Source organism: Solenopsis invicta, chromosome 16, assembly GCF_016802725.1.
Source record: "Solenopsis invicta isolate M01_SB chromosome 16, UNIL_Sinv_3.0, whole genome shotgun sequence".
Classification (NCBI taxonomy): domain Eukaryota; kingdom Metazoa; phylum Arthropoda; class Insecta; order Hymenoptera; family Formicidae; genus Solenopsis; species Solenopsis invicta.
In genome coordinates this window covers 1,650,869-1,677,598 of record NC_052679.1, presented here as the reverse complement: position 1 = coordinate 1,677,598, position 26,730 = coordinate 1,650,869, and the positions used below count along the sequence as shown (strand labels likewise).

At 36.2% G+C, this 26,730-nt stretch overlaps 2 protein-coding genes across 5 annotated transcripts in view; both read right to left on the bottom strand.

The window, feature by feature from the left end:
* Positions 1-26,730, bottom strand: part of LOC105196117 — a 116,380-nt gene that overhangs the window by 15,629 nt on the left and 74,021 nt on the right. For all 4 annotated transcript variants that reach the window (XM_026131992.2, XM_026131991.2, XM_039458440.1 and 1 more), the window contains one exon: positions 12,056-12,241. In XM_026131992.2, coding sequence (XP_025987777.1) covers positions 12,056-12,241 — 186 coding nt within the window. The remainder of the gene's footprint in view (positions 1-12,055; positions 12,242-26,730) is intronic.
* Positions 1,002-12,049, bottom strand: LOC120359721. The gene is made up of 2 exons (XM_039458441.1): positions 9,415-12,049; positions 1,002-1,169 (listed from the first exon to the last, which is right to left on the bottom strand). Exons 1-2 carry the CDS (start codon positions 10,029-10,031, stop codon positions 1,016-1,018), a joined length of 771 nt encoding a protein of 256 aa, XP_039314375.1. The 5' UTR covers positions 10,032-12,049; the 3' UTR covers positions 1,002-1,015.

Genomic DNA, 26,730 nt, shown 5'->3' with positions numbered 1-26,730 from the left:
AAATATCCCAATAAACAAATGTGTAACGATGCAAAGTCAAGATTTTAAATTTTTGTAAGAATTTACAATAAAATCTTATATATTTAACTAAAATATTTATCTTTAATGTTTGATCTTGATCTTTTAATATTGTTTATAAAATATTATCTCGAAAAATACATAACGTTTCTAAAAAAATTTGTAATAACTATCAAAATATAAACTGTAACCTAATTATATGTAACAAATTTGTCTTTTTAATGTTAATTTTTATAATATTTAAAGCAATTTATCTTAATAAGTATCTTAAAATATTTAAAGATTACAATTAAATTTTTATATTATAAAAAACACATTTAAAAGTAATATACATTTATAAGATTGTAATAAAAAACAAGTTTCCATGTCTGGGTATAAGGTCATCATGACATTTATCTTAAATTTTCGTTTTGAGTACGTGAAGGGTTTTTTTTAAATTTACGACGAGTATTTTAAGGCTATCAAGAAATATTCTTTGTTAAAGAGAAATGTTACTTAAAAGAAGAAAAGTAAATTAAGTAATTGCTTTTGTTAGGAATAAAACTGACTTTTTTTTATGTGTAGGAAATCCGTGAATGTCTTGCAAGAGTTCAACTACACGTTTGTGTGTATTTTCGTGAAAAAAAAAATCACTTAATAATGTTATACAATACTCTCAATTGTCGGAAGGACGTTGGCTTCGAAGCGCGACATTTCGTATGCGGCGAACCGACGATGAAAGATGTGACGCAAATAGGACGCAAGCAATGAAGAAACCGCGAATGGAGAGATGTGGGTTCGGAAGAAGGATATATGACTGAGAATGTTGGGGGTGCTTATTGCAAAGGAGCTGTCGAGTGCGATTACCTCTCGTTGCCGTCGACGGTGTCCTTGGGCACCTTAATCACGTAGTACATGTGGCCGCCGTGGGTGGTCGTCATTTTCCGATCGTGCCCAGCAACATTTGACAGCACGGCAATCTTTGAGAGAGATCTCTCTCCTTCGCTCCTTCACTCTCTCACGCTTCACCGAGCGCAAAGTCGACTCTCGTACTACGCTCCATCGTGCTTTCACTCTTATAAAAACTCGACAGGCTCAACTCAGAAGACCGACCGGAACGTCCTCGCCTCACCGGGGAGGAAGAACTTGGCCGATTTCTTTGCGCGGGCGAACTTCAACAGCAACGTAAGACTTTATTTTTAAGCGCGTTCGCGACATAGCGGGAGATCTGTTCTTCCCCAAACTCTTTCTCTCTCTCTCTCTCTCTCTGAGATTTGCCGGTTTTCTTTCTCTCTAAAGCACGAAGAGAAAGAGAAAGAATGATGCGTTATTTCGGGGCTACTCGTGGTTTGCCAAGAGGAAAGTCTTCCATCGAGTGTTTTCTGTTTTGGCCGATACGAAACAGTCTATCGAGTGTTTATCCGGCTCTCTTCTCTGGCGTAAGAAACCAGAAGATTGATGAGATGAGCGAACAAACATTTATATCTGCGACATGTCAAAGTTGGTACGAACACTAAGCATTGGGTTGGCGTGTTGATTTTCGTCACGCCAAAGTGCCGCGTACAGAAACGCGCCAATTAAATTAAGTTTATTTCTTATTTTGTTTCGGCTGTGATTAATGGTATTCATGGTTAATCATGAAATGACGATTTCGTTATGATTTTTCGTGATTTCATGAAAAATTTTAATAAAATTCTTTGAAGTTTATTTAAATTGTCTTACGACTACCATGACCCCAAATTGAAGGTAAATTAAAAAAAAAAAAGGAAAGTCTGTATAATATGTATCTTGTGATTTTAAATATCGCAATTATGTACTTTACGCTGCTGATTACGCTACTTCACTACTCGAGGTAATCCTAATGCTTTCATTTTCGCATGACAGAAGTTCGATCGTGAAATGGACTTTGCAAACTCGTAATGCGGACAAGCCGGAATTCGCTTCCGTCACGTGAAAGCTCCGGCCGACTTGTGTATCGGGGGAGCGACCTATTTTGAGAAAGTCCGTGACCCATTTTCTCCTCTCTCCGTCGCGTCGCCGAGTCGTCGGTCAATCGTCGCGAATATCGTGTATCGAATCATGCACTCGTTAGCAGAAATCCATTCTTTGGGGATCGCGCGGCGCGCGGCGTTTTGTTCACTCATGATTCGTGACGGTATTTTCGAGGATGCGCGCACAGGCAGCTCGAAAATAGCCCGGAAATTTACACGTTGAGTCAGCGCTCGAAGTAGAAATGCGCGGCTCTTCAAGCTCGCGTTCTACTCGTGCTTTTGATATATTTTAATGCGGTCGTTCGAGTCTCTGTTCTAAGGAACGCATGAAAGATTTAAACGTAGAAAAAGAGAGTCGAACACCACCATGTTCGACGTTGAGAAGCGAAAATAAAGAATGTTGAAAGCAGTACTTTCAAGAAAGGTAGTAGTGATGTCTCGCGTGCGATAATTGAACAAGACAATCGATTAGTCGTGTTCAATGCTAAACGAGAGATTTTACGTCGGAGAAAGAAAGCGAGTGAAGACCCAGGGAAGTCCGAGGATTGCGACTCTTGGTTGTGCAACTAGTTGCCTAGCGGAACATAAGCAGTATCGATTTGGCACTGTTTACATACGTCGTAGGGCTTCAATGATCCTCGATGAAACGGCACGCGAGTCAACAGCAATCACAAATTTTTCAGAAGCTAATAGATTCTAAAGAAATAGTGAATTTTAAAATTGCAAGAACAATTTTTAGGTTCAATAGATTAAAAATCATCGAAAAGGTGGTGAAAAGGGGGATGAGATGGTGACATTAAGATTTGTTGATTTTTCAAGTCTTATCATCTATAATTAAAAGGTGTTAAATAAATTAGTATTTTTCAAAATTATTATTTTTAAATTTTTTGATGCGGATAAGATGACTTTTAAGACTAATTTTTGACCTTATGACATAGTTATCAATTTATATTATTCATGTTGCCATTTTACTAACACAGCTCATCAATCCTCCTTAATTATTATGGAAGTTTTGAACTAATACAAAAAAAAAAGATTGTTATGTGTTGGTGTCATACTTAAACAACGACAAAAAATCGGCCATTATTTATTTTTTTATGAAACCACCAGAAAAAATGCAGAAAAATGGATGATTTAGTTTAAAGCGATGTGAATGCTAAGATACGGATGAAAAGAACGCGAGCGTTTTTTTTCTCAAGTCCTTCGGAGAACTACCCGTTAACTCATTTAAGATTCATTCATTTCTCGACGATGCGTAACACGCACAGAGTCTTCTTCTTCTTTAGTGAATAGAACTCTGTCGACCAATTAACGTATGCATACGTTTCATATGCGGGGACACTCCACTTATCTTCATTACTCATTGAATTCATCGTCGAATACTTTCCCCAAGTTCACACGAGCAGTAACTATACGAGCACGCGTATTCTAGAAGGTTACAAACATAACCAAACATTTGTCAATGTAAAATGGAAATTATTATATTATAACATATTAGCATCAAAATTCTTATACTGTTATAATATGGTACAACTGTGTTATGAAGAGGTATCATTTAGGAATTAAATTAAAAATGTCAAAAGAAAATAAATAATAAAATTGTAATATTTACAATTTCAAAGAGATTTAAAATATTAAATAAAATTCTAAAATGTATATGTATTTAAAAGATTAGTAGCATCAAAGAGAAAATATAAACAGCATGTATTTACGTAAAAAAAACACATTAGCATCAAATTAAAATTAATTTATTCTATTCATTATTGTTTATATATGAGGAAAAAGTTATTTTCTCTTATTTATATATGAAACAATAATAATCTTGCGCGCGTGTGTATGTGTGTGTGTGTGTGTAATTTAATTTTCATTAAAAAATTTTATAATCTTAACCAGTAAAATATTGTACTTTTTTTTCAATATTATAATAGTCATCTAAAGAGCACAATATCATTGTTTAATAATAATAGTATTAAAACATTGTAATTTTTAACTTGAAGATATTGTTATTATTTTCTATTCAATACTTTTCTTGATAAAACTAAACACATTTTCTTACTTACATATAAAATAATAATTGTTGAATAGAATGCATTAGTTTTAAACTTGATACTATTGCTTGATACTATATTTTTCCATGTATGAACAATATATTAAATTGAAATCATACACATATTGATTAGAAACTATCTCCGTTTTCTTCGAAACCAAGTGGTTTAGCATGATTGTTCTCCATATTCCTATGAACTTTATCATGTTCGTATGAACTTTCTCGCTTGAAACGCTATCACTCGACAAAATATCGACCTTTCTCTGACTCGTGATATCCCTGTATGTCCTTAATCGCTATAAAGTATACTATGAGCCGCTGAATATGCTCTGTGAAAGAGTTAACGCGAGGTGCATCATCTCGAAGGTTTAAAAGGAACAAAGGCGGACGGTCCCGCACTTTGTACTTGCGATTTCGTCACAGAGATAGCGACAGTTTTTCACGACTGACTATTTTGAGTCATTTGACATTTTCGATTAATAACCGGCACGGCCTCGCCCTGCCTGCTTGCTTGCTTGTCTACCGTTTAATGACGTACCCTTTTACAGGGTGCATAACACCGCCTTTCCCTACAGCCTTCGCGCCCAACGGTTATGGGGGTTGGACGACGACTGGGGTGAAAATATGGGTCACGGCTGTAGATATATGCGGCTTCTTTGCGGCAGGAAATTGGAGTGAACGCTTCTCAATTACAACCAAACGAGGGAGCGACTTGAAAGCACATGTTCCTGATATCTTTTAATAGCAGTTCAGCTTTCATAGGCTTCTTATGTTCGAAGAATACGTGGCGTTCAAGTATAGGTTGATCGAATTGAATAGAGAAGATATTTATATCTCAGACATCATACGATATTTTTAATATTCATAAATATTTATCATCATTTTTTTTAAATATTACACATTTTACAAGTGCTTAAAGGAAAAAATCTTTATTCATTCGTTATTAAAATATACTTTTATACATATTTTATAAATACTTTCATGTGATATTTACAATAAAACATTATGATTTATGCAATCTAAGACTACAAAAATATTTATGAAATATTTAAATAATTATTATCAATATTTCGTAAATCTTTTATAAATGTTACGTACGTACTATCTGTGAATACGAGAAGTATTATGTTTAACAAATAAATATTAATATGTAAATTAATCTCAATAATAAATTTTCTGTCTGATGAGTAAGATGAAACCTACAGCTTTGTGACTAAAATTAGAGTAAGTCTGATTTTTTTATTTGCAATCAAAATCTCAAGTCGGACGAGAAACGAATCTTGGGTAAGAAAGAACCGTTGACGAAAGATAAAAAAAAAGAGAGTTACAGACCCGACCTAGTTTCGCGTACCAATATGGGCCACCAGTTGTAAGGTCATGCAGCATGGGGGTGCGTGCATGCGTTTGCGCCGCGTTACGGATTCATCACGCTGTTGTGCGGTTGCGTGATCGACTTCGTGTATCTGGACCAGGCTCTCCGCGACGCCTGGTAGGTAGAGTGGGAGAGACACGAGAGAGGGATGGATACAACACTCAATTAGCCCTCGATTACGAGATATCTGAGATGCCATGTTCGTCGCGGTGATAAATTCATCGTCTTTGGAATCATTTTTACCGTGTAAAATCCAGCAATCTATTGAGATACAAGATATCTACTTTCGCTTATTTTGAGACAAATTAATGGAATTGGAAATCTTCAAAATATGTTTAAGAATTTTATATACACATCTTTTGCAGGCAAGAGCCTGCAAAAATATATTCCGTAAAATTTCATCGTTCTCTGCGATAATTCTCCATGTAAATAAAATATTTAGCAATCGTTGCGCTATCTGTTTACCATTGTTATAGCTCGCGATTATTACAGCAGCCATATAATTCACTTCATGTTTACTCGCGTTTATCGACGCATAATTGGTAATTGACTGTAATACGAGAACCTGCGCGACCGAATTTCCCGTGAAGAAGCTTAATGGAGATCAACGAGGCGGAGGGCAAGCGTCATTCAAATGAGAGGAGGTCGTGAGAGTGCGAGGGCAAAAATCATGTCACGAAGCATCGCTCGACCGGCCTGTCCAGCTACATCTCAATGCGAGGTTTACTCTGGAGTGCTAGTGCTACTATGGACAAATTTTCATCCGAGTGCTAAGTGAAGTTTAGTACCGTTTTGCTATTAAAATTTTGCTATTAAAACAGCTCAAAGTAACATTTAATAAGATTATGATTAAAAATAGTGTGTCCGTTTGATCAAAGTGTCGTTAGAATGATTATTCTAACACCTTGCAATATTTATAAAATAGTTAAAAAAAATTCTTAATTTTGTGGATGCATTTTCTCTCAGAGTAATGTTATAATGTAAGAAAACCGGCTTTATTTTCGAAATGTAAAATATTGAAATGAGGTTATGCAGCGTTAAACAAACATAACTCGCTCACATAAAGAAATTGTGTATAGTTTCACTTAAAAAAAATATATATTCTCATTATTTAATAATAATTTTCACAAGTAGCACAATGAAAAAATTTTAACCCGCTATTCGCGATCGATCTTGGAATTCTCGAACCTTGTTCGACAGTATCAGAAGTTCTCATTTATTCTGAGATTATCGCGGCGCTTAATTTTCAAACAATTTAACGTAATTTACATTGTGATTAATAGGGAGCTTTAGTCGCTTACGTGGATATTAACATCAGGTGCATTCTGATCCCTTTATTTTGCATTAACGAGCGTCACTCGAAGCCGCGCACAGGGTCTACGGGGATGAGTTATTATTATCCTGTTCGCGTTAATGCGCGTTTTTCTCAAACACGCGACGAGAGAAAAGCCCCGTTGAAAAATTTACGGCGCGATCGCCGCCGCCGTCGTCGTCTCGACCTACTCGCCTTCTCGAGATACGTCTCATTGCATCATTTTACACGCGACACGCCCTCGTAAATGCATTTTTAGTCTTTTTATGAACGTGAGACAGTTGCCCGAAAGCAAACGCAATAAGCCTACGTATCTCGGTCGTGCCCAAGATTCGTTCCGGGCGTAACTGCAGACGTTTTCAAAAACTGACTTGTATAAAATAGAATTCGTTTATTTTAACAAGTCAAAAGTGATTGGGATTAATATGCAAACAAAAAAGAAAATTCTTCTTTTGAAAATATCTCTTCGAAACGTAAAATATTGAGACTAACAAAAAGAAATTTTGCAGAATTTTATTTAAAAAAAATATATTCCCATCATTCGGTGATAATTTTCAGTTGAGAATTGAGAGGTAAAAATATAGGATAGGAAATAACAATGACCCTTATTCTCAATCCACTTTTATCGATAAAAGCGCTTTTAATCATATAGTTTACTATGTATATGCTTAAAAGCGCTATCATATAGTTTACTATGTGCTTAAAAGCGCTTTTATCGATGAAAGTGAATTAAGAATATGGACTAATATCTTCAAACGAAGAATTAAAATTTTCTAATACTGTTATTATTAAAACAATCATGTTCTATTTAATTATTTATGATATTATTTATAATATTTAATTAATGTAAATAAAAAAATTTTTTTTGAAATTTCAGATTACAAAATTCTTTAAATATTTCATATTCTTGCTAATAAAATATTTGTTTTAAATACAATATATTAATTTCAATTTGTTAATAATTTTTTCCCGCGTATGAATAATAATTAATAATTTTTTTATAAATTCTTAAAAGAGATTCGCTCATTTATTACGGAAGAGACTGTCAATAAATGTTAATACACTGTAAGTTTACGATAGAATTAAACGAAATTAATTCGATTAGATTTCTCAGAATTAGATGCCATAGAACTGGTTGATAATTCAAGATCGATAAGAGGGCTTGGCGACTGTTCGGTATAGTAATACGTCAGTTCACGTTTCTACGGTTAATTAGGCAATTAGGTGATCGCGACGAAAGTTCGATCCTATACGGCTCTGAACTTTCTCAGGCAGGTCACGGTTCCCGACGATGAAGTCGTCGTTCCTCCGCGGTCGCTATCTTTGGCACGGGCCGTTCCGACTTGGGACGCATTCGGCTTACTCCAATTTTACTGCCTCGCAGAGTCTCGCGGCTTTCACGATACGAAATGGAAAATATGATTCTCGTATAAGCCTTTCGACTTTATAGCCAATTTGGAAAACGTGCTGACCTTTTAACCGCACGAACGCCATACATGTGCATTCATCTAGGATGATTGAATATTGAAGTTGGCGGTTACCACAAAGTTGTTAAGGAAACGCAAAATTTTTATATACAACACAAGTAAAACGGAGGAAACTGCTATAGACACGTAGTATAGGCCGTTGGAAATATACACGCGGAAGCAAGAAAGTCAATAACTGTGGGCGGTTTATTATTTTCCTTTCTTTCGGAGAAGCCCGCGATTTGCGCGAGTTTTCCTTCGTGTACACTCTACCGTCTCTTCACCGATGTAACGGGATTCGAAGGAATTAAACAAGCGCAAAATTGCACGTGTAGATTTTCGTAAAGACGGCGGAAAGATGAGTTTTCTGCCAGTTAAAAAAAAAATTTCTTGATTGAAAAGTAAAATATGAGGAAGTGCGGAGCAGAAAAATTTGACGCGTTTCGCAATCGGCGCGAAACCACAAATCGTTTTCACTTATTCAGCAAGGATCCTTTGCAGGCGACTCGGAAATCTCCGTGAGAGGTATGAAAAGTAGTACGCGATAGAAAAACGCTGGTTTCACCAGCACTGCATTCGTTACTCGCGAGGTCGTGTCGCGCGTTTTGCGTCGCAGATTGCGGTCGGAATCGCGTGGCCACTGGGGGATTACAGTCAGTTCCGGTAAGCAGGTATTCCCAGCCGTGGCACGCATCCTCGCGCACGCACGTGCGTTAAAAGAGAAAGAGAGAGAGAGAGGGAGAGGCAGAAAGAGAAAAAAAGGAAGCACACAGATCTCGAAACGATCGCGCAACGGGAGGAATCTTTGACGATTTATCCCTCCTGACTCACTCGTCGAGCCCGATCGGATCAATCCAAAATTGATGGAGATCACCGCACTGCCCGTTCACTGTGCCACCGTGTCATCGGCCTTATCACACGTACACACATACACACACACCGTCGCGCTATCACCGCATCGTCGGGGATGCGGCGCGGCGATTTCCGAGAATCGCTCGCTACTCGCGATCGGCTGCGTTTGGACACGCTGGACGACGACGGGCAAAGGGCTGGAAAGGGTGTCAGCTCCGGAAAAAAAGGGAAACAGAATGAAGTAAGAGGAGGAGGAAGAGGAGAAGAGAAACGGACCAACGAGAAGGGGGTGTACTACGGAGAGAGAGAAAGAGAGCGCGCGCGATTGTCCGTCGATGCAGCCGACAGCACGACTGGCGGCGGCGGCCTCACCGCACCTCTGCACATCCACCCACGCTATATCGATCTCTCCCGTCCTCCACCGTCGTCGCGCCTCGCCTCCCTCCTCGCCACTCTTCTCTCTCCGGTACTCGCGCGCATCAGAAACGCAGTGTGAAGTCGGTGCCGGGCGCTGCTGCGCTGGTATCCGCGATTTGGCGAGGCTGGGGCATTGGCGATGGGTGGTGGAGAAGGTGATAGCGGTGGTGGTGGTGGTGATGGTAGTGGTGGTGATGGTAGTGGTAGCGATGGTGGTGGTGGTGGTGGTGGTGGTGCCGGGGTGCTGGCGGTGGCGGCGGTGCAGAACTAACTTAGGCTCGGACCCGATTGTATGTACGCGGGGATAGACGAGTGTGTATGAATGGATGGCAAAACTGTGATGTGTATGTACGTGAGAAAGCGACTGAGTAATAGTAACGCCGGATGGGGTGGGTGGGGAAGGTGCATTCTGGATGTACCTACAGGGTACCGGAGAGATATGCCTATTCTTCTCGTCTACGCGGATTCTTCGACGAAGATTCGAAACCGATTTCTTCTCGGAGCTTTCCTCCTTCACATTTTCTCCATTTCTCAAGTTACACATTTCTCGATGCTGAAATCGCGTGGTAAAAATCATGTAGCTTTTACGATAAAATTTATTGTCATAAAAATTATACAAAACCAAGCAATTTTTAATTTTTAAAAAGATTCAACGAAAAGTATGTAAAATTAGCTTCCTTCATTATTTTCTACATTGAGAAAAATTTTTGAAATAAAAAAAATATATTTTCTTAAAATCATATATTTTGGTGAAAATAAAGAAAATTATACGAGATTAAGTTTCAATTTAGATTAGTTTTTCTGTGATTGCAGTATTAAATGAATTGGATCAATCTGTAATTGAACAAATTACAGATTTGTTGAGGAATCTGCAATTTATGTAATTGCAGGTTTGCTGAGGAATTTTACACGTACGAGCATGCCGACACATTTAGTCGCAGACACCTTTGCTTGCATTAGCAATTAGAGACCTCGCATGACATATGTACGATTTTACGTAACTTACTGACAATGAGTAATAATGCTGGTATGCTGCAAGTACATTGAACATTGTACCGTTCGAAATATTGGAATCACCCAGAAAAAAAACTCGATATGCTTTCGAACGAGAGGATAGTATTCGACTGGTTCTCTCAACGCCTTCTTTCACTTCCCTTTCGGCATTCATTTTAGCGAATTACATGAGAGTTGACGCAAGGATTTGCCAGGATAAAGCCGCAAAAGATAAAACATCCGCAGAAGACAACTAAGTTTTAGAATAAATGTAATTTTTGTTTTGATATCTTGATGTTTTTCTGTATTATTAAGCAGAATAATATTATACAAATCAAAAATATTAAATTCGTCTAAAAATTTTATGAAACTCGTAAAAAAAGTTTGAAAAATTTCGAGAGAGACCACGATATTACAAAATTATATAATTTATACGTTCATTGTTTACGTTATTCCGCTGACTTACATTATGTTCGTTTGACAAAAGAAATCGTTGGGAAATTCACATGCAACGCGTGCGGGCTAGATGTCTCACAATGCTGTAATAGCGACAGCGGCAGAGGCATAGGACAGTTTTAATGCGTAATAGTTACATTGTACCACGAATAGGCGGTAACCGCGGAGAATCATCGTAAACAGTTTGGTAGTGCGGTGGTACCAATCAACGGAGACACAAAGGGGCGCGCGGAGGGAGCTGAGAGAAAGGAACGTCACTTCCGGCCCATTAAGATCGTCAAGGGTCGCGCGAATCGTACACAGGAGGCTAATTATTCCGTGGACAGTGTCTCTCATATTCGATTATTTGCTCTTTTTCTTTCTTTTTTGTCATATATTAATTTTACGACTTTTTATTCACGAGAAAATATCGTATTAAAATTTTTACAGAGAAATACTGACAGAATTAAATTGGCCTGTAATTAATTACTCATTTTCGAGTATTAAAAGCATTAACAACAGTTCTTTTAATACTCAAAATAAGCAATTAATAACTTATTAATTTAACGTCAGTACAACATTTTTATATAAAAAAAAAAAAATCATCGAAAAATCCCACGTAAAAAAAAACGTAAGTGAACGTAGAAAATATTCTTTTCGGAAATGATTAATGAGTTTTAATCATCCCTTTCTGCCCGCTCTGATTGTTTAACTTAAATGCTAATAATTTTATAAATTTGCGTTCACGAAAAAAAACTTTTAAAGGAATCTTAAAGTCGATCTATTTCGTTAACAGAAAACACGATGTTTTCCAACGCACTATTTTTCTGATTGCTTTTACAACAAATTTAAAAGTCCTTTTCTGCAATTAATATATAGATACTATTATAATATAATTCAAACTCGTCAATTTTTATAAAAAAAAATTAAAAAATTTTAATCTGTTTTACCTTAATTTTTATTCTTAATCTAACGTCTACAGTTGTCAACGTGTGCCAATATTTGCTTCATACAAAAATAACATCCCCATAGAAACTCATTAGAGAGATTGCGCGAAATGCGATTTCTTTCCAAAATGGTTTTCAATTGGTTTCCTTCAGGATTTGATATTCCAATTTGTTTCCTAATCTAGCGATTTAAGTTTTTATTCGCAAAATTATAATGAGATCTTACCTGATCTGCGTGTGGTAGGCGGGCGTGGTGTGTTCGGTGTGCGTGGTCAAAAGTTCCGCGGGATTGTTGGCCATGTTTAGAGGGTGTCCTGTCGAGTGCGTGATCGGTTCTAGCAAGAGAACGCCTGGTGTCGCCGGCGACGGTTGCGGACCCAACAACGAGACGCGTACTTTTTCTCTACCTTCGCTGAAATCAAATGTAACGTATCTTATTAGTACAGAGGCGTGAAAGAGGCATGTGTCATAATCTACATTCGAGTATTACGCACTCGTAAAAGAAGCGTTTAATTTTACGATGCAAAAATGTTCATTTTTGACTTCGCTTTTAAATATGTAGTTTTAAACAATCACTGAGATTTAAAGTAACCGTTAAAACACAAATCGTTTAAAGTTGAAACATCCTCAGCATGAAATATTTTTATGTTTTGAATTTAAACATCGTTTAAAACTACAAAAATATTTTTTTTATAACTGAGAAAAAGTAAACCTTTTGTTTTCTTAAAATTAAATATTCGTTTTACGAGTGTAATTAGTAAAATATATCTTCCATTTTCAATAACTACAGCATAGATATTTGAAAGAGACAAAATAGTGTTTAATAATTATTTTATTGTAAGGACATTAATAAATGGGAAAGCCAATTATATCGTGTTCTGTTTATTAAAAATATACCATTTAACAATAACCTTTGTATTCGAAGAACTAATAAGTCTCAAATAATAAAGTGAAGGGTGGATTTCCGACAGCCTCGCGAGCCTCGTGGAAAAAAGCTAAGCAAAATTTAACGATTTAACTTCCGCTTTTGTCGCCACGCCCCCTCGCGTGTCCCACCCTTCCAGAAGCGTGTAGCAATCTCCCTCGAAAACGTCCGTTGTACACGCACACGTGTGATTCTCACGTACAAGGCGCCTAATCCGATTGCTTGAAGGACTAACGTATCGAGCGTCAAATAAATTTTTTTTTTCAGTTTCGTAATTTCCATTAGAATGGATTAAAAGATTAGCCAAGGCTTTCAGGAGTTTCTTTTTGTCTTCGAAAAGTTTGTACATGGAAGATGTTTTGAGATATGACTATACATATCTCGAAACGTTATTAAAAATATAAAAATTTCATAAAATATTCTAGTATTACGTATCTGTGAAAAAATTGAGCACAATTCACTTATCGATTTAAAAGTTATTTAATTTTTTGTTTATTCTTGATTCTTATGTAAAATCATGTTTTGCAGTATTTGCTTTGATGGGGAAGTAGTATTACCAATTAAATCAAAAGTTTTACATATACTAATAAAACTCTAATAAATATTTGTGCAAAATTTAATTAGATCCACTTATTCATTTAAAAGTTATTTATTTAAAATTGCAGCAAAATATATCTGTAGCAATTGTTGCTGCAAAAACAAATTAATTTCTCATTGTTTTCTTCTTTGCAGCTAATTTCAAGACCAAAATTTAAGCATTTGCAACCTTTACATTCTTCTAGTGGATGTTGCATAATGCTTACTAGAAGAAAAGAACTTATTTTAAAAAGTTGTTTTTTAAGCAAAAAAATTTATTTTAAATTTATTTAAAAAAATTTTTTTTTTTTTTTTTCAAATAAAATCTATTTAATAAAATGTTCATAAAGTGTTTTGTGGCACTCATTAGTGCGTAAAATCTACAAAGAACCATTAATTTGTGATTTTTTAATAATTAAAAGTGCCTTTTATAATATTAATTCCTAGTATTCCACGACTCTCTTGCTATCTCACAAAGACATTCTTTTTTCTGTTTTCGATAAATTGTAAATTACGTTCGTTCTATGTACCCGATTAACTTCTTCCTATAGGGTAGTTGATAGAATTTTATAGCTAACAAATTGATGTTGATAAGAATTGTGTCATGGTTAATATTTACTGAGTGTTGTGCTAATAAAACAATATTCTCTCCACCAATCCCTTCCTATCTTTACATACACACACACACACACACAAACACACACATACATGTATTTTTTTCCGATTCTTTCTTAGGTCCCAAGGCAAAGCGTCCCTACGCAAGTCTGCGAGTGATGAAATGTAAGTCGGTCGTCTGATTGCTCGTTTGCTGCTTACATAACTTACCGACGACGTCATCCACGTTACGCGGTGCAGTCAGGCATCGGTGGACCGACAGTCGCCAGCGGATTGCGAAATAAAATATATTTTCACAAAGAGCATCGAAATAGCTGCAAAGGGATTCACCTTTACTCCGCAAGGTCGAAAATTCCGTAAATTCTCCCTTTAATTCTTCGGCGTCATTCCCAAACGTAAAGTATAAATTGTCAAAAGAAGCTATCATTTGCTGTTAATAATGGGCCATTTATTTTCGAAACAGAGCTCGTGTTCAATTTAATGTAAACTCGAGTCCCTTTGTTGTAAATTTATTTTTCCTCTCCTCGCTTCATCATGGCACCTTGGAGTTGGAACAATGAACATCGCTCTTTGGACGTGAATAAAGAATAATAAGGGAAATGTCGCGTGTTTCAAGATAGAAAACGTTGGCTCTTCCACGCTGCACGCTGCGCGAATGATATCGGTTTCAATTCCAAGATATTGATTCTGCGTATATTTAGTTTGTTCGATCTTTTCGCAGATATTGTCCTTCGTAATTTATTAATGCGTCACTGCAATGTACGGCTGCAATATCGGTCAACCTCGTCGTTAAAACGGCTTCATGAAAATTGGTGAATTTGTCGGTTCAAGCGTACCCTCGAAATTAACCGGTACATCCGGAATGAAAGGCTCAATTCACAATAATTACGAAAGTTAACCCCGTTGCTTTAATAAATGCGATGAACCAAGACGAAGCTCGCGACCTCACATTCTCGCGAGTAACATTTTCTTACGTAAACGACTAATGAAATAAAATGTACCAAGTATCGTTATTTGGCCTGGAGTCGATCCGGTTGCGCGTGTAACGAGGTTAATCGCTCGGTATCGACGGAACGTAATTCATGCAGGAGTCTCGTCTCGCCTGGACTCGCGGAAACGGGATTCCGTCATCCGTTTTCATCTTAGCGGAAATCCCCGCAACGCGAGCACGTGTTGCACAAGTGGCGTTTCGCCAACTATCGCGGATACAGACCAAGCCAACGGGAATGACGATGGCTTTGTTGTGGATCTCTGAAAACGGACCGCTCCGTAATTCGCGTAATAAACAATGCGCGGACGGGAGCTTTCCACCATCGAAAAGCGTAATATCTAAAGTGCACTTTCATCTCTCTTCCGTCAAGACGAACGACTCGCGTTCCTGTCGCGAACGCGATTCAAGTCATCTAGGAAAGCGAGGCTGAAATATGGGAACGAGCTACGAGAGAAATTGAATATGCGCGAAAAAATTAAAAAATCGATAAGTCAAGAATCTAAAAAGTTTCAAGGAGGTGTATGATCAATACAGATCTGAGCACAAAATGCCTTCTACTGGGAAGAAAAAAAATTGTTAAAAGTGTAACATGTGTTTGGATTTCTGATTATATACTAATATCCAATAATATTTAGAAAAAAGATTTTATTATACACTAATCCCATTTAATCTTCATCATGCGTATTTATTCCGTGATAATTGTGCCTTGGGATTAGAACTGCTCATGAAGCTTGAGTGTATGACACGTGAAAACCGATGAGAAATTTATGCGTGACAGTATGAGAAGGGTTAAGCACTATCGTGATGCATATCTAATGCATTTTCGTTCACCTTGACACTTGTACGAAACTTGCATGAACGAACCAATGCAATTACAATGAATGTCTCCCTGCAGGCGCGTACCTTTCACCTAACCGCCGACATTGCCGTTTAGGCAAATAAGCCAGGAATAAAACGGCGGAAATGTGGAGAAACGTTCTGAGTACTACTCTCCATTGAATGTTCTTCGATCGATTGCTCCGAAAAAGAGCACCGAGAGAAACAGGAGTATTAATATGTTTAAATATAAGTAAATGTGTGTTAAAATAATTAGGAATATGTTTTCATAGTTTACTATTATATTAGTAATAATGACATACAATGTGTTACATTAACCAAAAATAATTGTATTTACAGTCATTAAATTCTTTCGCTTGGAAAACCCTTTAAAAATTCACTTCCACAAAAATAAAGATGACGACTTTTTTCTAGGCTCATTTGAAGATAAGATCTATGTAAAAAATATCTACTTAATTTCATAGCAGAATAAATGCGGCGAATGAAAATGCTAAATTTTGTTATATACACGCGTAAGTTGATTTAGGTATACAAGTTTTTGAGCTCGTTAATAACCAATCTGTAGTAAAAATTCCAAAATTTTTATGTGGCGGATCAAAATGTTAGATTTTATTGGATTTGAGTGATGTTTATTTTCCAAATAGTTTTTCGATTTGCTGATTAAAAATTTTAAATTAAAATTTTCAAATTTAAGATGTCAAACTTAATATAGCTAACAAAATGTAAATAAAAAAAGTCGAATTAATTTTGTTCATATTTAAAATTTTTAAATCCCAACGATCTCAAAAACTCTTGGAGTATGAGTTTCAAATTCAAGCAAGTTTTATATTTTGGTCCGTCATATTAGATTTTGAATTTTGATAGATTCATAATCAGCGATCCTAAAATCTTTTAATACAATGCAAATTATATTATTATAATTGTTCCTTAAAAAAATCTAAAAAGGGTAAATATGATTAGCAAAAAAAAATAAATATCAATTATAATTATTTTCAGCGCCCACTACATTTAAATTATAGTACTGCAACCGTTTTTTGTCAGTGCAATACGTTGTACGTTATTATTACTAACATTATAGCAGTAGTAATTACAAAAATGGAGTTACTAACGATACTTATTATAACATTCGATTGTAATCTCAAATACTTTTCTCTCACAATTAGTGGGATAATAAAGGGTTGAACGAAGACAAAAAAAAAGAGAAAAAGAGAGCCTGCTTCTCTTATTATCACGCGAGATCATTAAGTCGCCAAATTACGTACTTTACCATGTGCGTGTGACGGTACACATAGTATAAACGTATCTATCTACCATCGCATGCTCATAAAAACTCGATCCGATGTATATCCTCGGGGGACTGTGTCATCAATTTCAAGAAGTGAAGGCGAGGGAAGGCAGACATGTATGTAAAATGATGCCGAGAGAAGGAGAGAAATTGGCTGCTTCTTGAGGGGCTGATCAAAAGGGTTGTAATACTACGCGCGACATCACACGGTGACGCGGTTCGAGATTGAAAAGTACACAGATATTCGAAGCAAATGTGCACCAGCAGGGAAAATTGTCGCCAGGTTAATTTCGGCGAAAATAAAAATATCGATTATATTATTCATTAAATGTACATTTAAGACGAAAGGGTACGCCGCGACATTGCAAGAAAGAATTTATGACTAAAATTGCATGGTAAAATAATTATGGTTAAGAGTTTCATTTTTTTATAGCTATTATTACACTTATAATATTAATTATAATAACCTCATATTTTTACTTCTGCTAACTACAAAAAAATTACTGTAAGTTGTAATAATTTCAAGTAATATTAATAAAACATTAATGAAATATCAATGATGAAAATAAAATAAACATTTCAATGTAGTAAATAAAATCACCATTAATGATTACGAATATTTTTTCAACATTCGCTTACTGTTTACGCAGTAATAGTAATTAATAATAGCTATAAATTTGCATGGTGAAAGCAACTATAAATATGTAGTTGGCATAAAAAATTACTATTAATATAGTTAAATTTTGATAATTGCAACATTTTTTCAGTGAAGTTAGCTATATTTACTGTAACTTATTGCATTTACTATAATAGATAAAAAATTTATTTTATTTTCATCAGATAAATCTTGATATTTTACTATATTAGTAATTAAAATTATCCTAATTCTTTCATCATATATACAATTATCTGTACAATATACACTCTCTCAGTGTGTTGAAATAAATTAGATTAGTTACTATTCGTATAGTAACAATTCTAACTTATAATAAGAATAATAATATTTTGGTGAATTCATATCGTACTCAAATTAGCAACAGCTCCCGAGCGATTATCGCCTGTCGTTCGCACGATAAAATTCCGAGGCGAGCGTTTCGAGCGCGATGCGATGACTCATTTGCCGATAAAAATTGCGTTCGGCTGCGAATAGAATTAAACCGGGTTATTTATTTTTCACGATAAATAGGCCGCCGCGCCACGGCAATACCGCGCGAACGTGCGCGCCCGATAAGCTACTGGATGTTTGGATGTGTCGAGTGCGTGTTAACCTTCATCCGTTTCTCCTCGCTATTCGAGGCTCCAATTCATTCGCTTTGATGGATGCACACTTGTGATATTACGGTTTATGTCCAGCGTCAAATGCGCGATGTCGAGCACTTACGTTCAACTATCTCTCTCTTGCGCGCGAGCATTTGGATGTTAATAATTGAGCGATTTACGCCGAGAGATTGAACGACATTTCGTCCATTTTCGTCCGTTACATAAAAATACACTCAAAAAAAGAATGGTTAATTGAGAGGTATTAAAATGTTTTCTTTCTGTCTCCGTTTTTTTTTAAATATTTAAAAATGTTTCAGTTTTAAACGGTATTTACATTTAAAACACTGAAATATTTTTAACAGCTTTAAATGTTTTAGTTTTTTCTAAATCATCGTTTAAAACTGGAACATTTTTAAATATTTAAAAAATAAAGATAGAAATAAAACGCTTCTCAAAATTAAACATTGCCTCTTTGAGTGTATCTTTGATGATACACAGAAAAAAGACATGCTTGTTTTTAGAATACTATTAAAACATTAAATGGAAGAAAACGATGATGATATTTTATGGTATGGATGATTGAGGTTTTTCGTAAAAAGCTGTGTTTTAAGTCCGGTAAACATGCGGCGCGCAGTTTGAGAGTTTTTTATGAATGTTTATAAATTCACCTAAAAAATTATTGAGCACTAAGAACTGCTTTCGACCGATATTGTCGTATCTGTTATTTTAATTTGTTGTAACACTTCTCCGTCATAATAAGATTGTTTGCATTAATTAATTAATGTTTCATAACTTTGAGTCTAGAATCAATTGAACGACATATTAACGAATGTAATTAAGTTTCCAATTCAAAATATTGATTAACATATTAACAAAGTTACTGTACGATGTATAGTAAATGGGAGATTATAATACCATTGTCTCCTCTAATGAAATGAGATTATATAAGATTAAATGAATATAATTTACTTAGATAAAGAAATTTTGTGTTAAATTTTGTTAATTTCATAAAGAAAAATATATTCATTATTCAATAATAATTTTCACGAATTGAGAGAAAAAAATATCGGATACAAAATAAAATTTTCAAAGAATTGTAATTTTTTAAACATTATTAGTATCAAAACAAGTATATTGTACTCTTTAAATAATTATTATAATATTGAAATAAAAATAAAAAAAAAATATTTGGCTGAAGTTAAAGTTTATTAAAGTCTTAAAAGAAGATTAAATTAATGATATACAAGCAGAATTTTTATTGATTTATAAGAAAATACATATAAAATTAAACAATAACAATTTATTATTCAGGCTCGTGTTGAATTAGGCACTTAAACAATAAATTAATAGAGGCTCAAAAGCCTAACTGATTCTCATTGCTAACAATAAATAGGTCGAAACGTTTATCATATGAAGATTGTAATTCGATCATTAAATTATACTTGCAAGTAATATGTACAATTGTTAGCAATGAGAATCAACTAAGCTCTCAAGCTCTTATTAATTTACATGTATTATTTAAGAGAATATAATTTTTTGTTATATATTGTATAAAACAATGAGTGCAAAAAATACAATGTATTACAGTTTAAATTCAATACACACGTTTTTTCTAAATACGTTTTAATTGGACACATCCTTATCTTTGTTCGGTGAGGCATGGGCTCGTATTCTTTGGTATTCCAAAGACGCGTATGTCGATGTAGGTCACGAGAGTAATATACTCGGCGCGAACGAGAATTGCCGATCCTCTGAAAAAGGGATAACGATCGCACGTACCGAGGTGCGAGGCCTCGATCGTCGGACCGCGCATCGAGGGAGTCATGATCTTGCGCAACATCCTGCCGGTCTCGCGCGTAATCGACCAAAACGAGTCGACCGGGGTTCGAGTCAAAGAGGAGGAAAACGAAAACGCAGCCGGGACGAGGCTGTGAAACCGGTTCCTGACCATGGTCGCCCGAGCTGCGCGCCGGAGTGGAATTGATCTTGCGCGTCGATAACGATTCCTTCTAACGCGCGAGGAAAGTGCGACGTGCTACTCCTCGCGGAATGCGTGTGTAGCCTCACGAGATGAAGCTGTTGCGCCGAGTTATGATCCTCGACAAGCCCTCCCGCGAGAGGGTTCGATAGAGCAAACAAGGAAAGGTTTTTATCCCCCCCAGAATACGATGAGGAGTTTCAAATCCAAATCCTAGGGTCAAACCTTTCAGAGCTTGAATTTTGTCTTAAATGAGATCTTTAGAATCCCCGCGACGAAAAATACGAAGGTTCCTTCCATCCTTTCGATAATAAAACGTACCCCAAGTCACATCTTTTGATATATAGTAAAGTCGCGCAAATCGATGTTCCGTAAGTCAAGTTCGTCGGAGAAATTCTCGCAGTGCACCTCGTTGGATACCTCGTGAGACCGAGAGAGGATCCTTGGGAATTTAGGTTCCCGACTTCATCGAGTCGGAATGAAGCGTTATTGCGCAAGTAATATTTATTTGAGAAGACAGTTTGCATAATGTGCATGCAGAGACACGTGCTATTATTGTTTACGCATTGACGCCCGACAGTGCGCCTGGCGTCATCGGGCAGTTAAACACCTCGCAAGAGCGATTCAGGCCTTGGAAATTCGTGACATCATCCTAATCATCATCCGACGCCAGGCTCACGGCCGCGAACATGTTATTTTTCCTGACACTGCATTTGCGACGATAATTCGTCCGTCAATTTTCGCAGCAACACGAGAAAAACTCGAATATTCAGGACTAAATGTCACGCGTATTAGTGTTTATTTCTGTCTTTATTTTTTAAATATTTTAAAATGGTTTAGTTTTAAACGGTGTTTAAAGAACTATAAAACAATTAATTTCAAACGTTTTAGTGCTTTAATCTAAATAAAACGTTTAAAACTAAAACATTTTTAACTACTAAGAATAAAATATTGTAATATTTTAAAATTAAACACCACTTTATTAAATGTTCTTATCAAAAATCGACAGATTCAAAGGAATTTTAAGGTGATTTTCCAATTTGAAAAAAAAGTGGAGCAAGGTCATGTATTTTTCACTCATAAATAAATTATCACTGATCAACAAAACAAAGTTTAAAAGTAATAATTAAACTTTTAAAAAAATTCAAAAATGCCTTAATTAATACACAAAAAAATGCTCAACTTTTGATTAAATTCTTATATTATGTAAAGAGTGAAGAACCTCTTTCGAAGGAACATTAATTAAAGGAATCATCAAGCGGAGATTTATATAATAATATACGATGTTGACTGGCAGAACATGAACGCGTACATTCGCACGAGATTCCTCCAACGTTGCTAATTGCATCACCGCTTTTTGAGAGAATCCATTCCCTCGCGACGTTTCGCGATACTTGAAATTAATAAATGCCATTCGCTGCAAGGTTGTATGGAAGCCCGATAAGCCCGACATGCCGTTCTAAATATATGCATGCACTCGTACGAGATGTTAAAAGTTCATTTTCTATGAAAATCGTATTCCACGCGGATCGATAAAGCAGAGTTGTGCGAAGCGCTAGGATTCGTAAACAAGTCTCGATAAGCTCGTTCCATGAAAATCAAAGCGAGCGACATCGTTTGCACGGATTATACTGCCCATTTAATTGGAGAAATTAAAAAATTCACCATCAAAGTAAATATTAGATACTTTGAAAAATGCATTGAGGAAAAAATTGTTAATATGATTTCAGTTCAAGTATACAAGTAATTATACAATGAGTTCCGAAATTCACAACTCGAAATACTAGAAAATTCTCAAAAAGTTAAGTAAAATGGTTATTTGTTAATTTTTATTTCAAGCAGTACTTTTGAAATATAATGGTTTCAAGCTAGTCAATCAGAGATTACGTTTAAATGGTCGCTAGCCATGTAGTCATTAATACTACCGCACATGCGACAGTCCAAACAATTTGTGATTGGCCAGTTTTAAATTTCAAAACTTACTGCTTGAAATAAAAATCTACAAATAAATATTTTACTTGATTATCCGAGAACTTCTGTTTCTATAGTATTTTGAGTCACAAATTTCGCGATACCCAGTATATTTAATTTAAATACATAAATACTTGAAGTAAAAAAATTTAATCAAGCTGAAAAATTCAGTCAGGTTAACAACTTTTTTTTCTTAATATCTTGTACGTATGTCACAAGTAAAATTATATTCTAAAAATGAGAAAATAGCCAAAATGAATACGCAACATAAATCAGAGAAAAGACCGCTAGCAATCGTTGGATAGGTAATCAATAATTGTATTGATCGAGACATTAATAAAACGTGTATATCGATCACAATCAACGTGGCTTTGTTCTATCGCTTTTCCTTTCTTTTTCCTCGACGCATAGAATTTTCGCCGCGAACTTGAATCGCTCCAGTTGCGCGCTTTTACAACGCGACGCGACGCATAAAACTTGGGCAAATATTTTATCGTATCGTGCATCTTTTGGCGTGACAAGCGATACTTGGGATTAAGACCCGCTTTTGTAAAGAAAGCGAAGGAGAAATAAAAAAGGCATTTGCAATTTCTTTTCTGTGTGGAACATAGGCAAAATAATTAATAATTCCGCTTCCGCGATACTTGAGAAAGACGTTCCGTATTTGTAACGACGTGTCGTTAATACGCTGCTTAAAAGTACAAAAAGTTCACAACGTTTTTGTTGCTGCAGAGCAACGCATGTTTCGTGACGCAAACGCTTGCGGGTTAAATCGTGCGTGATTTCCGCGTGCGAGGACGAGGACGGTCGATATTCCTTTCGAGTATGTACCCGTCACAATTTGCATCTCGATGCATTGCGCAATGACGTATTCGGACGATGAAACATAAAAAAAAACTTCGTTAACGACACGGAAACCGAAGAACCGTAAATATACGCATTCGTCTCTTTCATCTGTCGGACAAGCGATACTTTGCGATCTCAATGTTGACGGATATTAAAAGCGAATTTAAAAACTGGTCACGCGTCAGAGATTCGTTAGAAAAAAAACAAAATAATTTTAGGAACTATAATGTGACAATAATAAAATTTGAACGCAAATTTAATTTAATTTTTTGTGAAATTAATTTGATAAAAGCCATGAGGACGAAAGAGGTATCGAGAGCTATCGAAATATAGTCATGATAATAAAATATAACAGTAAAACGTTACTTTATTGATCAATATACCTATGAAACCGTGACCGATGTCTTTCTGTGTTTCTATTTTCATATTTCTGTTATTTATTGAGAATAACCCAAACCAAGTGTCGAAATATATAAAGCTGGTTAATTATTAATAAACAACTGTCTTGTTACATAATAAAAACTTGTGTCGGCTCTTATCGGTTTTTCATCTTACTGGTTTAGACTGGTTTAGACCTTAATTTTTTGTAATGGTTTTTTTACATAGTTTGACTTAAAATAAAATAAAAACTTTTCATCATCCATTTACCAAATAAGGAAGTACGTAAGATTTTTCAAAAATTGATTTCTAGCAAAATAAACATTTAAAAAAATTATTGCATTTCTCGCTTAAAATTTCGCATAAAAATGTTAATTGCAAAAAAGTTATCATTATATCGTAATAATTCTACATACTCTTTAAATTGTATATAAGAGAATCCACTCTAAATTTCAAGGGAATTGGATAAAAAATGTAAAAGTTATGTATAACACTAACTTTAAAAAACATATTGAGAAAAACACGTTTAAAGTTTCGAATATTTTTTTGTTCGTAAAACATCTTTATCTTTAGTCTACTATTCTTGAGCTACTGCAACTATCCTTCCAATATACTATAAGTGATATTACCTCTAATTATTTGTTGAAAGCTATTTCTCATTAGGTAATTTCTTATAGATATCGGTAGAATTGATTAGTCATACCTTATTTGAATCGGATAAATGATTAGTCATATCTTATTTGAATAAAGTCTCAACTATATAGTGTAGTTGAGTCGCTATTACATTATCATTTAATAAACGCACATAAATTGTTGCAGGGACATTTTTAAAAATATATAGTGCTACTTGTACTACTTTGGTTCTTATTATTTCATAAAACTAGTAGCAGAGATACTTAAAAAATTATAACTATCAGAACCATTTCAAATCCTTTCAGTAAAGAAAGGACACGCGAACGAGCATTGGAAAGGTCCTAAAGATTGAGTTTGTTGAAAAAGAAATTGTTGGCTTTTCAACCGAAGGACTCGGCGAGTCTATTTTTCCACGGCGACGGCGACGCGCGGGCATGAGAATGGCTGCACAGTGTGTCAAGATGGCCCGTTACTATGGCGACCTGTGCGGAATCTCTACGTCTCTTTCCGCGTATTCTCTCTCACCGGTAGTGACGATGTTGATATCGTCGAGGCGGGAAGAGGACTATCGGATACTTGTAGCGTACTCGTATCGATCTCTCGCCACGTTTCTCATTGTCGACACGGCAACTATTCGACCATTTCTACAGGAGTAGATGACGGCTTCGTCACGAATAATTAACTGCTAATTACAGTGTTACAAGAAAGGTACAATGTCTAGGACATTCGCGTTTTCTTTTAGGCACGAAACTCCTTCGAGTGTCTTCTTCCCCAGATTTTCTCTCCTAGGATGCGTTCAGATCTCCCACCCGAGTGCTCTTTAGGTATCATTTTTATATCTTTGTTTAACAATACGAATAAAATATAATACCTGAGAACACTGGGGTGGAAAGTCTGAACGCATTTCTAGATAATTTAAAGAAAGACGCGTGAGACGCGGCGATATTTTGTTTCAAATCACCGCGTCGAAGTTACATACTACCTTTCGAACAAGTCTTTCGTTTCGACCACGAGCGACCTGTGAGTTTGGGGGTTACTCCCTGCTCGCCCTACCGGCGTTTCCCACCTCCGTCCACCCCTGTGGATAATTCCGGTAACCTGTCCCTTTCGCAATCTTCCCCGCGCCGGATCGATGGGAGTCCGCTATTAGGGACAGACACGCCGGCGACGCGATTCGATCGGCGGCAACGCGACCTCTCGGCAACGCTCGATCAACGTACAGGACGACTCGCTGCCCGTCACGAAATAAGAAATTTAGCTTTAACGTACGCTAGTCACGAGTCGTTCCACTGTTGATTGTACTCCTGTTAACACCCGATAGACAATTTATCATAGAGAATATTAAAGTTGAAATTTCCTAATGAACTTTCTCATATTCCTACTTATGTCGGAGCAGATTTGATAGCGTTTAATTAATATTTCGCAAGATATATTTAAATACCTTGAGCAATAAGAGTATTCCTGCTTGAGGAACTTGAAATACTGATCAATTAGAGGAGGGCTTCTAACGGCGATGTGACTTTAGATTCGCAGTAGCTTGCATCGCGGTCTTATTAACGTAGGCGATGTTGCGAACGTCAACAGCGATTGTCTACGTATACGTGTGAACTATGTAAACTGTCTTTTCACTTGTAAATCCCGTAGACAATGCGTAATTCAGATAGCAAGCGCGCTAATAATATCCAAAGAAGGGGATAGTTCAACGAACCCGCTACAGGACCAGCTTTTAGAACTTTTTTAGAAGTAAAAGAAGCTGGTGCTCAAATGATTTCATTGACACGCTTTTGGGCGAACGCGCCATTATCTGTCAATAGACCTGCAAGTATGAATTTGTCACAAAAAGATTTCATCTTGAAAAACTCCCACTAAACTTCAACACATGTATAGTTCAATACGTAACATTACAAAATAAAGTTCAGTTGTTGGTTATTTCAATTTGTTTTTCTTTTTTGTTTATCAAACTTCATGTACAGTTAAATACCCACAATTTCAAAGTGCACAAGTACTGAAAATAATGGTACTTGATCAAATCAATTCGAAACTGATTTCTTATCAGATCATCTGGAAGAGAAGATCTAGGAAAGAAAGGATTCTTAAATCGATATTAACAGTCAATTCTTACGTTTCTCGGTCGTCTCAAGTATTTGTCCTAAGATATCATCGACCAATGACAGAGCCGTAATAGCATCTTAAGACATTATTCGAAATAAGATTTGACTATGAACACTAGTCTTAAACGTTCAGAAGATTCGTGCCTAAAGGAAGACGTGCGGTTTGCAATGAGCGCGGAACGAAATGTACGCACCGTAAATTCCATCGTACCCCAAACCTATTCGAGGAGTGAGCTCCCCTCTCACTGGGCGTGTACGCACCTTTCCGGACATATATCCCATACCCCGCAAACAAAAGCCGGCAAACAAAAAGAAGAAGAGAAAAGGATCGCGCGAGCGCGCGGTTGCGGCCGATCGGGGAGCGATCGTGGAGTCGAGGCCACGGGATTGTCTCGATCGGAGTTCAGCTCCAGAGTTGAAGGGCGCGTATTACACGTTGCCGGGGAACGCCACCTCGTTATTACCTGGATGTCGCACGCGCGCACTTCTAATCCA